Source organism: Protomyctophum bolini, assembly GCF_963924005.1.
Source record: "Protomyctophum bolini genome assembly, chromosome: 9".
In the NCBI taxonomy this organism is placed as follows: Eukaryota; Metazoa; Chordata; class Actinopteri; order Myctophiformes; family Myctophidae; genus Protomyctophum; species Protomyctophum bolini.
The window spans coordinates 2,615,856-2,628,355 of record NC_137870.1 but is presented as its reverse complement, the minus strand read 5'-3'; the positions used below and the strand labels follow the sequence as shown (position 1 = coordinate 2,628,355).

At 44.0% G+C, this 12,500-nt stretch overlaps 1 protein-coding gene across 1 annotated transcript in view; it reads left to right on the top strand.

The window, feature by feature from the left end:
• The window catches only part of LOC308321258 (RNA-binding protein Musashi homolog 2-like), a gene marked incomplete at both ends in the record, with an annotated part of 138,848 nt that overhangs the window by 95,025 nt on the left and 31,323 nt on the right, over positions 1 to 12,500 (top strand). The window contains one exon of the mRNA XM_080772097.1: positions 1,619 to 1,701. Coding sequence (XP_080628223.1) covers positions 1,619 to 1,701 — 83 coding nt within the window. The remainder of the gene's footprint in view (positions 1 to 1,618; positions 1,702 to 12,500) is intronic.

Genomic DNA, 12,500 nt, shown 5'->3' with positions numbered 1-12,500 from the left:
ATATAGCAATTAAGCTCTCACATTGGCCTATACAATAAAACAACACAAAAGGCTTGGAGAAGGGCTACAAGTATAGGTTCCAATTATACACCAAAACAAATAATATAGCCTAATTATTGTAGCCAACAGAACAAACAAACAAACATAGCCTATATACTGTCATGTGGAAACACGATCGCATCGCACCAACAACACAATGAACACAATGAGCATCTCCACGGCGGGAGGAAAGTAGAAAAAAAGACTATAGCCTATGCACCAACCATTAATCACCAACAAATAGTTGAGCATTTAGGCTTATAGTGTCTTTTATATGTGGCCATCTCCACGGTAGGGGAATATGAGTAAAAGTTTATGCACCAACCAAAAACAACAAGTCTATATAGTGTATTTATGTCGGGAGGCAAAGGGGGGGGGGGATCTGCGCGTCTGCAGATTGCACGTTTGCCATTATGAAGGGCGCGTTCGGAAATACCACACCGGAGCACACTCTCCTATTAGTTTGCATTGCACAGTGGGCTCAGTGCGCTATTTCCGAACGCGCCCGAAGGCTACTTGGGTATTTGTCCCGTTTTACCTGATTCAGTGACGGTGTGCCAGAACCAAGAACCTCTGGTGGAGAAGCATGCGGTGGTGGTGGAGGTCCGAAAGTTGAGCTGCTGCTGTGGAAGTTGCGACAGCAGCCCTCTGCCTCACTGGAATAATGCTATCCGACACTCGCGAACCCCATCCGACGACCGAATTTCGTTGTGCATTTAGTAGTGCTCGGTGCTCGACTCCCCGCAATGGCCCGCAATATTAACAACAACAGGCGACATGGTGTTGGTTTCAGTATCGTCATCAGTCTGCCTTTCTGAAGGTGCTGGTGGGTTTATAGAGTTTGGTGTTTTGGCTTTGAGCCAGTTCCTAATATCCATGATTCAATTTTACCGGTTTGGGTTTGTTTTCACTGTGACTGAAGCATGGACTGAAGTCACACAGGTAATGACGTAGCTTTTGGTGCGCTGCATCAAAACGAATCCGACTAGGTGCACCGACTATAGGTGCCAGTGTACTTGTTATTATTGCATTTTTATTACTATGAATTAATTAGAAAATGTAAATTTATTATAAACACAAAGAACATGAAAATAACACATTATATATATTTTAAACCTGTAAAACATTAAAAATAATGGTGGGGTAGGGTTCTGGACTGGGGGGGCACAAAGTCTATCTGGGGGGGCAGTGCCCCCTAGTGCCCCCCCGTAGAAACGGCACTGCCGTGTGTCCATATACAGTAATGCCCACATGGCCCTCCACCATTATCATAAACCTGGAATGGCTTTTATAGAGTGAAATATCAATGAAACAGACGACTATATGAAATGACATGAAATTCATGCGTCCGTCCACTTTAAAACACCAAAAGGGGTTAATTCCCGTCCACGACGGGTTAATTGACGGAAATGACTATCTTTGCAGCTGTAAGTCGATCCTCATGAGGCCTTTGTGGAAGTTTAACCAAGTGTCTTTTGTCCCCCTTTTTTCCTCCTCCTTGTCTCCCGTCTTCCGCTCTCTCGCACTCTCGTGCGTTCTTCATCTCCTCCTCCTCCTCCTCTCTCTTGTTCTTCTGCAGGTTTCGGCTTTGTAACTTTCGAGATCGAGGACGTGGTGGAGAAAGTGTGCGAGATCCATTTTCACGAAATCAATAATAAAATGGTAAGTAGCCTCGCCTCTCTCTCTCTCTCTCTCTCTATATATATATGTCTCTCTCTCTCTCTCTCTCTCTATATATATATGTCTCTCTCTCTCTCTCTCTCTCTCTCTCTGCGGTGCTTTCAGAAAATGCCAGAGTGCCATCAGGGCGGAGGATTAATATTTGATTTTTCTCTTTAGCACAATGGTAATGACACCACGTTGTTGGACAATGCTATATACTGGGGAGGGGGGGACAGCAGGGGAATGGGCCATGCACGCAGACACACACACACACACACACACACACACACACACAGACACACACACACACACACACACACACACACACACACACACACACACACACACACAGACACACACACACACACACACACACACAGACACACACACGCACGCACACACACAAACACATCAGCTAGATTTTGAGGGATGAGAGGTGGTTGGCGGTGTGTTCCAGCTCAGCCGGATCACCCACCATGAAATTGTGTTGTGTGTGTGTGTGTGTGTGTGTGTGTGTGTGTGTGTGTGTGCGCGACGGTGAACCTGGCAGAAGGGGGCAGAACAAGCTCTTCCCTATATATCCCATTCTGACCTGAGATCAGATCATTCTAAAAAATGTCTTCTATACATCCTGACAGTTTTCCATTCTGACCTGAGATCAGATTCTAAAAAATGTCTTCTATACATCCTGACAGTTTTCCATTCTGACCTGAGATCAGATTCTAAAAAATGTCTTCTATACATCCTGACTGTTTTCCATTCTGACCTGAGATCAGATTCTAAAAAAATTGTCTTCTACGTCAAGTCGTTCTTCGATTAAAAAAAAAATAGCAGACCTATACAAGCTCGTAGCGCGCCACTTGGTGGCGCGCTATGAGCTTGTAGATCTACTATTTTTCAATAGCTAAAGCATAACATAATGCTAACACTATAAAAGGGGTTCACGCCCAGAATGGGATATATATACCTCTGCCCTCGTGTCCCCATTTCCAAACGCAGGGACGAAACGCCTCCTCCTGCAAATCAGGCTGGAACGCCCCGGCCGTGTCATTTCAACAGAAAAAAAGAGCCATGATGTTCCTGGAGCTTTGGGGCCTAACGGTCCGTCCCTCACCTGCTGCCTGGGCGTCACGGCTGAATGCCTAAAACCCTTGTTCGGTTTTTGTTTTCAAGCTCTCAGGGTTTTGGTTTTAATTCGTCGTGACGCGGGCCAAAGGGGGCTCTCCGGCTGGCCAGCCGGCCAGTTGGCTTATATTATATAGCAGGAGGAAGAGTATAGGAGAGAGAGAAAGTTGTTCTCTTTTTTAGGGTAGGGTGAGGGTTAGGGCTAGGGTTAGTTGTTTTATTTTATTTATTTTATTTTGATAGGGGCAGGTATAAATAAGATTTATCTTCTTCCTGCTCCTTTTCTTTTCAGATATGGAATATGTAAAAAATATATATATGTAAAAATGAATATAATCATGTAAAACCATAACTGAAATGAAATAAATAAATATGAAATGAAATATGAAATATGAAATATGAAATATGAAAAGAGAGAGAGAGAGAGAGAGAGAGGCACGCACACACCCATGGCGTGTGTGTGTGCAGCGAGAGGCATATACAGTTTTGATTGATTGATTGAAATATTTATTAACAGTTTGTAGAATTACAGTACATTTCAACTAAGCACAAACTCAATACAAAGACTGTTAACTGTGAGTGGACGACCCAATTAAGCGTTACACTTGTTTACAACAGGGTCCACATTGTTCAATTTATCAAAACATTTAGAGACGTACAAATAGACACTTTCTATGTAGTTAAAGAACAGAACAGGAATTCATCATATATAAGCAAAAAGGGAAAAGATACATATACAGTGAGGGGAAAGGGGGGGGGGGATTCAGATTTTACAGAGGCCAGTTTCGAATTGCAGCCGTCCGTAGGTGCCCTTTGAGAGCGGTTTTGAAGGAGTCAAGGGATTCACATGTCTTAATGACTGTTGGTAGGGCGTTCCTCATTTTGGTGGCATAGGAGCGAAAATAATTTAGTCCCTTGTTAGTGCCGAATCTGGGTTGTACATGGTTTGTTGAACTCCCACTGGTGTTGTGGGTGTGGACTTCGTTGACATTAAGGAAGTATTTAGACAGGTACATGGGTATCTTGGTGAAGTATTTAGACAGGTACATGGGTATCTTGGTGAAGTATTTAGACAGGTACATGGGTATCTTGGTGAAGTATTTAGACAGGTACATGCAGGGTATCTTGGTGGTGTATCGAATCTTGTGGACCAGACCCATTGCAAGATGCTGTACTCTGTCGTACACGACACAAATGGATTCCATATACTGTATATACGTACTACTAGTGCTGGTGTTGAAACAGTCAAGAAATGGCCCCCCAAGACATTATCAATGTGTATTTTTCTGTGAAAAATGTTTTCGGGGACATTATATTTTACTGTGAGATGAGATAGTGCTTTCACTTCTAGTGAGTTTTACTAGTTGCTGCTACTGTAGTTGCTAGTTGTATAAGTAGGCCTACATAAACAAATATAATTAAAATAATAATAATAATAATAATAATAATAGTTGTGCATTTAAAAACGGTGTACATTGGTGATCTTGAGGCCTACAAAAAATAAAAATTAAATATATTCTTATCAACTAGTCAACTTGTACCAACAAGGTACTAGTCGACTAGTTGAATAGACGACCAGTTGCTTAAAAAGCCCTATAGTGTGAGAATGACAAAATATATTTCCCACAATATCTAAAATATACAATGGGTGGCCCGCAATCTTAAATGTTTGAGAAACTATATTGTGATACATTGTTTATTCATAAATATTATTATATTTGCCGTGTTCTCAAAGAAAATGTGGATGTATACATACAGTACCATTGATTTTATATCGACGTGTCAAGTTAATGAATATATTCTCATTAGTGTCAACGAGGACTAGCTGAGTGGGCTGAGAACATGACAGGTGCTGTTGTTGAACCCTTTGCCTTATTTGCAGCTGTTCTTTGTAAGAAATCGAAAGGTCGTGGTTTCCAACACTAATGTCCATTTGTGAGATCCTTTAGCGGTTACTGTATAGGTCAGTGTGCTCTACTGTATATATAGAACATTTACAGACCATGTTTCCATCAGAGTTTGGAAGCTCTCGTTTTCAGTAAAGCAAAATGTCCTGTTGCCTCCTGTGTGCTAATTATAAACAGGTGGTAGTTTAGTGATCTATAACGAGCACTTCCAAACTCCAGCACTTAAAAAAATAATCACCTGCAAGGACACAAAGTATAGCTCATAACATGTCTACAGTGGATTTTTATGAAACAAACACTTTGAGGATAGAAAGAGAATCATCCAAGCTTTCCATACACAGCTGCAATGTCGGTGAGTTTGACGTTCCATCTTTTTTTCCTTCTTTTTCTGAAGTGTTACGAGCACGTAGAGAACACAGTTGTGAACCGTAGTCAATGTATATTTAAAAAAAAGTCTATTTTTATTGTACACAGTTCAAGAGTTATATAGGCCTGATAACAGCGCCACCATGAGACCGATCTTGGGTAGAGTTTTTTTCTGGGCTTATATACTCGTATAGTGTGCGCGCAACGTTCCACGCCAATCTGTGGCGCGGTACACACAGAGGTGATCTGCTCACGGACACACTCAAAGGACTGAAAACGTCACTTTTATGGCCTTTCTGAGTGGTCAAAATTGGACTGATTTGACCAACTATAACCGGTATAATGATTTTTCATCAAGTTACGTGAAGAACATTCAGGCTTTTCCTTTGTGCAGGTTTGATGCCATCCTTTTGTCGCTTTACTGTTTTGGTTGTTATGTTTTTCCTTTTGGAAATATTGTACAGTAGGGAGACATAATTAAGTTGACCATTTCACTATATATATATAGAAACTCACTGTGTGAGAAAGAGTGTCCATCTAAGACTAGATGCCGTGTTTTTTGCGAAACACAGAACGCTTTGTATTCAAGTTGTTTTCTCTTAAATTGAACATTTTAAAGTGACCCAGCAACAAGACTTTGTCAATCACGGATCAGCCCCCCGTGTTCAATAATGTTTGACTTTTACGCATGCACGCACGCACGCACACACGCTCGCACACACGCACGCACTCATGCTCTGTGCGAGCGCACGGGCGCGCCGCACACACCCACACATGATGTTCCTGCACCATCATCACGATACCCTTCTTACTCCTATTAACCCATCCTGAACGGGAACCCATTTTGGTGTTAGCATCATGTTATGCTTTAGCTATTGAAAAATAGCAGATCTACAAGCTCATAGCGCGCCACCGAGTGGCGCGCTACGAGCTTGTAGGTCTGCTATTTTTTTTAAATCGAAGAACGACTGACATTTTTAGAATCTGATCTCAGGTCAGAATGGGTTAATCAGACCAGTGTGTGTCCAGTGGAAACCTCGTATGAATCTGATCTCAGGTCAGAATGGGTTAAACATGAGCTCACCCTGCTGTTTGAGGTGAACCCTCCACACACACACACACACACACGCCATCTCTGAGTCATATTCTATGTGGCCTGGCGGTCCTAAGACAACACACAGCCCCCAGAAACCAGACGGATATTGATTTCCACATGATGCCCCATCACATGCCCTCATTGTTCTGGGATCTGCACCAGCACTGGCCATGATTTCTTTATTTTAGTCGATTTCTCCCCACGGAGAGATTCCTTACACACACACACACACACGCACTCAGCCACGCACGTGCATGCGCACACACACACACACACACACACACACACACACACACACACACACACACACACCCACCACCACCACTCATCGACTGGCCCCGCATTAAATTGGGCTACAGGGGAATTGCATGCATCGTTAACACGGGTAGACGGAGGGGCTGCAGACGGAGAGAGAGAGAGGGGAGAGAGAGGGAGGGGAGAGGAGAGAGACTGAGAGAGAGAGATAAGAAGGAGAAGAGAGAGAGACACAAGGGATGGAATCACCAACCCCTTGCGGTGATTATTAGCCCATTCTCTCACTCTGCATGTTTTGGTTTGAGTGGAGATGCTGTCAGTTCACAGTTTGTACAAAAACCACACACAACACAAGCCACAGACAATAGAGGAGAATACACAGTGCTGAGATAACCGGAGGTCCAATTCTCCCCCTTTCTCATTCAGGTCACAGTTTTTATGTTTCATTGTAAAAAAAAAAAAAACACAGACTAAAGAACTCTGTTGTATACATCAGTCCTGTCCTGCTTTTAAACCAACATCGTTAAACCAGACGGTATACGTATGTGACTACATTTGACTGAGGGACTGCCATTGGATTTTATTTATTTGTTGAATTTTCGTTTTCTTCATGTCATTATGGAAGCCGGGAATCATATAGCTTCAAATTGACATAATTATTGGTTCATTCATTTTGACCCACCAGTTTTGGAGATATGGCTTATAGAGTAAATGTCTGGCAGAGAAACAGCGAGTTGAGAAAACAGGCTTGAATTAATAGTTTATTTCGATCTTTCAGAGGGAGCCATTACACAAAACAGTTAACTTTTTCTTTTTTTTTTTTGCTTGAAAGGTTCACTTCTGCGGTCTCTAACATTACACCTATAGCTACATGTTTGTTTAAGCATTAATGTTCATGTCTGTTAGTGTGATCTTTGTCCTGTAAAGGCTATCGTTTTGCATTGTATTTCGTCTATATGTCTTTTCTGTGTCTTGAACGGTGACGTCATGTCAGTGTAAGCTGCTGACAATAGCGTTGTATTGTATCGTATCGTAAAATCGGGACGAATCGGTGGATTTGTTCAATTCGCCATTTATTGCTATACTGTAGCTTTAGCTAATTTCACTATAACAACGGCTGTTTTCGGTAGAATCACATGTGCACACAACGGGGATGAAGTGGTTAACCCATTCTGAACGGGAACCCATTTTGGTGTTAGCATCATGTCATGCTTTAGCTATTGAAAAATAGCAGATCTACAAGCTCATAGCGCGCCACCGAGTGGCGCGCTACGAGCTTGTAGGTCTGCTATTTTTGAAAAACGACTGACATTTTTAGAATCTGATCTCAGGTCAGAATGGGTTAATCAGACCCAGTGTGTGTCCAGTGGAAACCTCGTTTGAATCTGATCTCAGGTCAGAATGGGTTAAGTTGTGTATAGGCATGCAGGAGTCACTGTCTGACACCCAGGATAAAAGGATCATCTGCCCATTAGATACCATCGCTGTAGTCAGAGGCCTTTTCTCTGGGTGGCAGAGCAGGAGGAATCAGTCCGTCCATCCGTCCTTCCTTCTGATACGGCGCAGGTTTGTGCGATGCCGTTTGCTCAGCACTTCAAAGCCAGGCCGCTGATGCTTTGATTTCCATCCGTGTGCTAATATTTGACTACAGTATAGTTATCATGATCATGTCGTAAATGGAGGCGATGACTAGGGCTGTGAATCTGGGGCGTCCCACGATTCGATTCGATTACCAGTCTTGGGGTCACGATTCGATTCAAAAATCCGATTCAACTCGATTCTCAATCCAAAAACGATTTTCTCTTTTAAACTCATTCATTCAAGTTTTTTTTTTTTTCCAGATTCAAAACGATTCTCTATTCAAAATGATTCTCGATTCAATACATATAGGATTTCATCACAATCTACTCCACTATACAGTAACTTGAAAATGACTGACAAGACATGACGTTTACTGTGATTATAGAGTGAGCTTACATTTCATAACTCCTGAAACTGTAATAAAAAATATTTTTTTGAATTATGAATCGATTTTGAATCGTTCATAAGGGGAATCACGATTCTAATTCGAATGGATTCTTTTTGACACCCCTAGTGACGATGGCCCTCTGCTTGCCACCCACAGCGTCATCGTTGCCATCGGCCCCTAACGCATCTGGCAGGAGGCTTCTTTTATTTTCTGTTTTTTTACATCCCCTCATTTCCCGACATCGACATCTGTGGCCCCCCCTAACTTTTAAAAGGGGCAACTTTAGGCTAAGAAACTTTTAGCTGCCTTTGACGGCCTCGTTGTGAACATGGCGGTCATCGAAAGGCGCATGCGCGGCCATGCAGGCCCCGCCTACTCCTCCATGCAGGCCCTGCCTCCTCCTCCTCCCGGGGTTGAGCGGTTGTGAGTGGAGGCCCCGCCTCCTCCTCCTCCCGCGGTTCAGCGGGTGTGAGTGAGCCTAACGTCGTGCCTAAAGGGCTGATTGCAGGTTTAGCCCATTCTGCGCGGGAACCCGTTTTGGTGTTATAGCATTACGTTATGCTTTAGCTAGTTAAAAATAGCAGATCTACAAGCTCGTAGCGCGCCACCGAGTGGCGCGCTACGAGCTTGTAGGTTTTAACTGTCAGGATTTAAGACATTTTTTTTTTAATCTGATCTCGGGTCAGAATGCATTAAAGAACCACCATTCATCTGTGCGTTATAGAATCTGATCTCAGGTCAGATTGGGTTAGTGTCACACATCAGAGCCGGCGCACGGCGCGCGTGTTTGGCGCGCCTGGCACGGTGCCTAGGCAAGCTTTCCTTTGATAGGCTCTCTAGGCACGGATACGACCGCTATTAAACATGCAGCCAGACATCCTCCTTCTCCTCCTCAGACAGAGTGAGTGGGTGTGTGAGCTGAGCTGAGCTGAGCTGGAGGGAAGGGAAGAGACAGAAAAGACTTAGCTCTAAGAGAGCTCTGAGAGCCATAGACTTAAGACATTCTGGGCGGGAGGAAGCATTCTGTTATACACTATTGAAAAATAGCAGATCTACAAGCTCATAGCGCGGCACCGAGTGCCGCGCTATGAACTTGTCGGTCTGCTATTTTTGAAAAATCTGTGAAAATGTGGCGCAAGTCTTTGAATATATATTCTTTCTGAGCGAACGTTTTTAACTCAAATCTTTGCTTCTGGTCTCTGGAACAACATATTTTCAGATGGGGGGTCGGCAGCCAATTACAGATATTTTTGGGGGTCCTTGACATGAAAATGTTTGAGAACGACTGACACATATAGAAACATAGGGTTTTTCAGAAAACTGTCAGGATTTATAAGACATTAATTTTGTTGAATGGTCCCCATGGGTCTCAACGGGTTAGGTAAGAGAGAGACGGAGTGGAATAAAAACAGTGAAGATATTCTCCTGTTGACGGAAAAGAACAGGTGGAGAATAATGAGAAGATATTTAAACGGGCCGTGAGAGGAGAAGACCTCCTCCTCAGTTATAGCTGTTTAACTCAGCTCTCATTTTTCTTTCCGGGAGGGAGGGAGGGAGGGTGGGTGAGAGAGAGAGGGAGGGTTGAAGGGGTTGAAGTAAAAGTGAAAGGCCCCTAATGGAAAGCTAGAGAACTCTCTCTCTCTCTCTCTGTAGATTTCGGAGTCCTGGATAACAGAAACTAGGCTATAGCTTGTTGCCTCAGTCAATATGTGTCTCATGACTCTTACAGAGTGCCACAGCGCCTCATCGTTCATTCGCTCAGTGCAGTTTAAGTTGCAGCACGGCTGGAATGGAGGGGGACCCGTGAACCTCATCCGTCTATGTCACGCAGTCCACGAAATGACAGGCAAGGGTAGAGGTATTGTTCCCTCTCCCTCCCTCCCTCTCTCTCTCACACACACACACACACACACACACACACACACACACACACACGCACAGAAGTAATTGGGCCATTTCGGCCGTGCGGGCGTCAGGGCCACTCTCTAATGTTAGCGTCAAGGTGTATATATATATATATATATATATATATATATATATATATAGATGCCATTTGTCTGTTTGTCGTTGGCCACAATGGGAAGGCCTGTAATTCTATAGCATCTGATCTGGAGTCAGCTCTCATCTCACTCTGGGACCAGACAGCACTGTCTCTGCATGCCGTCACTTTAATTCGACCTGAGATCAGATTCTAAAAAAAATGCCTTCTATACATCCTGACAGTTTTCTGAAAAAGCTATGTTTCTATATCAGTCGTTCTTTGATTTTTCAAAAAATAGCAGACCTTGTAGAGCTTGTAGATCTGCTATTTTTCAATAACTATAGCATGACATCATTCTTTATCACCGAAAGGGGTGCCCGCCCCCAAAATGGGTTAATGCACACGCATTTTTATTTTCACATATCTTTTATTTTCACATATCTTTTATTTTCACATATCTTTTATTTTCACACATCTTTGACGGGGGGGGGAGGGGGGGGGACGTGGGGCAACGGGTCAATGGCTCCCTCCCCCCCCTGCCAACATCACGCCGCCGGGGGCTCGTCCGTGTCGCTGCCCCCGCCCCTCTCGCCGTGCCCCCCTGAAGGGCAGAGAGCCTCCTCAGCAGCGCGGGGGCCGGTATATATTATATACGTGCCGCTATATATAGCCCCCCATAGACTCGAGGCAACCGGCCCCCATCCATTATTAGCATGTATGGGGAAGTGCCGAGCGGTGGTGGTGCCTGTGGGTGGGGGGGGTAATTTGGGATGGTCGCGTCATGCTGCGGTGCGGACGGACTAAAGCCCCGGAAATAATATCATCAGCACATCAGCCCTCCACTGAGGAGAGAGAGAGAGAGAGAGACATTAGCCCTCCACTGAGAAGGAGAGAGAGAGAGAGAGAGAGAGAGAGAGGGAGAGACATCAGCCCTCCACTGAGAAGGAGAGAGAGAGAGAGAGGGAGGGAAGGGGCGGGGAGGGGGGGGGGGGGGGGAGAGAGAGAGAGAGAGAGACCTGCCTAATTCTCTCCTCTCTCGCCCCACTTTGGTGTGTGATGTCACTGCATGTTCGACTGACATTGACTTCAACGACAGTGGAGAGGGGAGGAGTGTGCACGTCTGTGCCTCTTTGCTTCACTCGCTGTGGGTGACTGTTCACATGCACTGTATAGGGCAGACTGTATAGGGCAGACTGTATAGGGCAGACTGCATAGGGCAGACTGCATAGGGCAGACTGCATAGGCCAAACAGAAAGACATGGTATATATATATATGTATATATATATATATATTAGGGATGCACCGATATGGAAATTCTTGGACGATGCCAATGTTTAAACCCGTTCTGACCTGAGATCAGATTCTAAAAAAATGTCTTCTATACAAAGGGGTAAAGCCCTCCTTTTGTGGCAGAGAAACAAATACTGTACATATTCAATGCAAGAAATTACTGTTCAGAATGGTAGACTTGGTAGACTGCACGTAACCAAACATACCGACGCAGCCAATGCAACATGTATGCTTATAATAATATCTGGGACTTATAGGGCTTAGGGGCATGTTTAGGGGCATGTTTAGGGGCGACTTACATAGCTTTTTTCTAATACCCGATGCTTATCGACAACAGATAAACATCGGCTACACTGCCATTGGTCAATGTCAGTTTTTTTTACCGATACAATATCGGCCGATACTGATTATGTGGCCGATACATCGACCACATAATCCATCGGCCGAGAGTATAAAAGTATAAAAGTATTGGACATTTTAATGTCTCAAGTAATATACAAATACACATACCGGTATGGTTATACTTCAGTGCTGACCTTGAGGTCGTCTCGTGGGCGCAGTAGTTATAGCTTACCTCACAGAGCTGCCGTTTGTCGCTTTTCCCACGGCAATTAATGGCTACAAACAAGTTCACGCAGGTCGGAATGGTCAGGGCAGTGCATGGTGTTTGCTGCTTACACAATTAAACTCTTGATGATAATCAGGACTTGCTGACCAAAAAAAAACACCCCATTTAATCCCTCCAATGCCCAGCTCGGTTCATTTTAGCCCTATCGCAATGTGTGTATACGTGCGTGCGACTGTGCGTG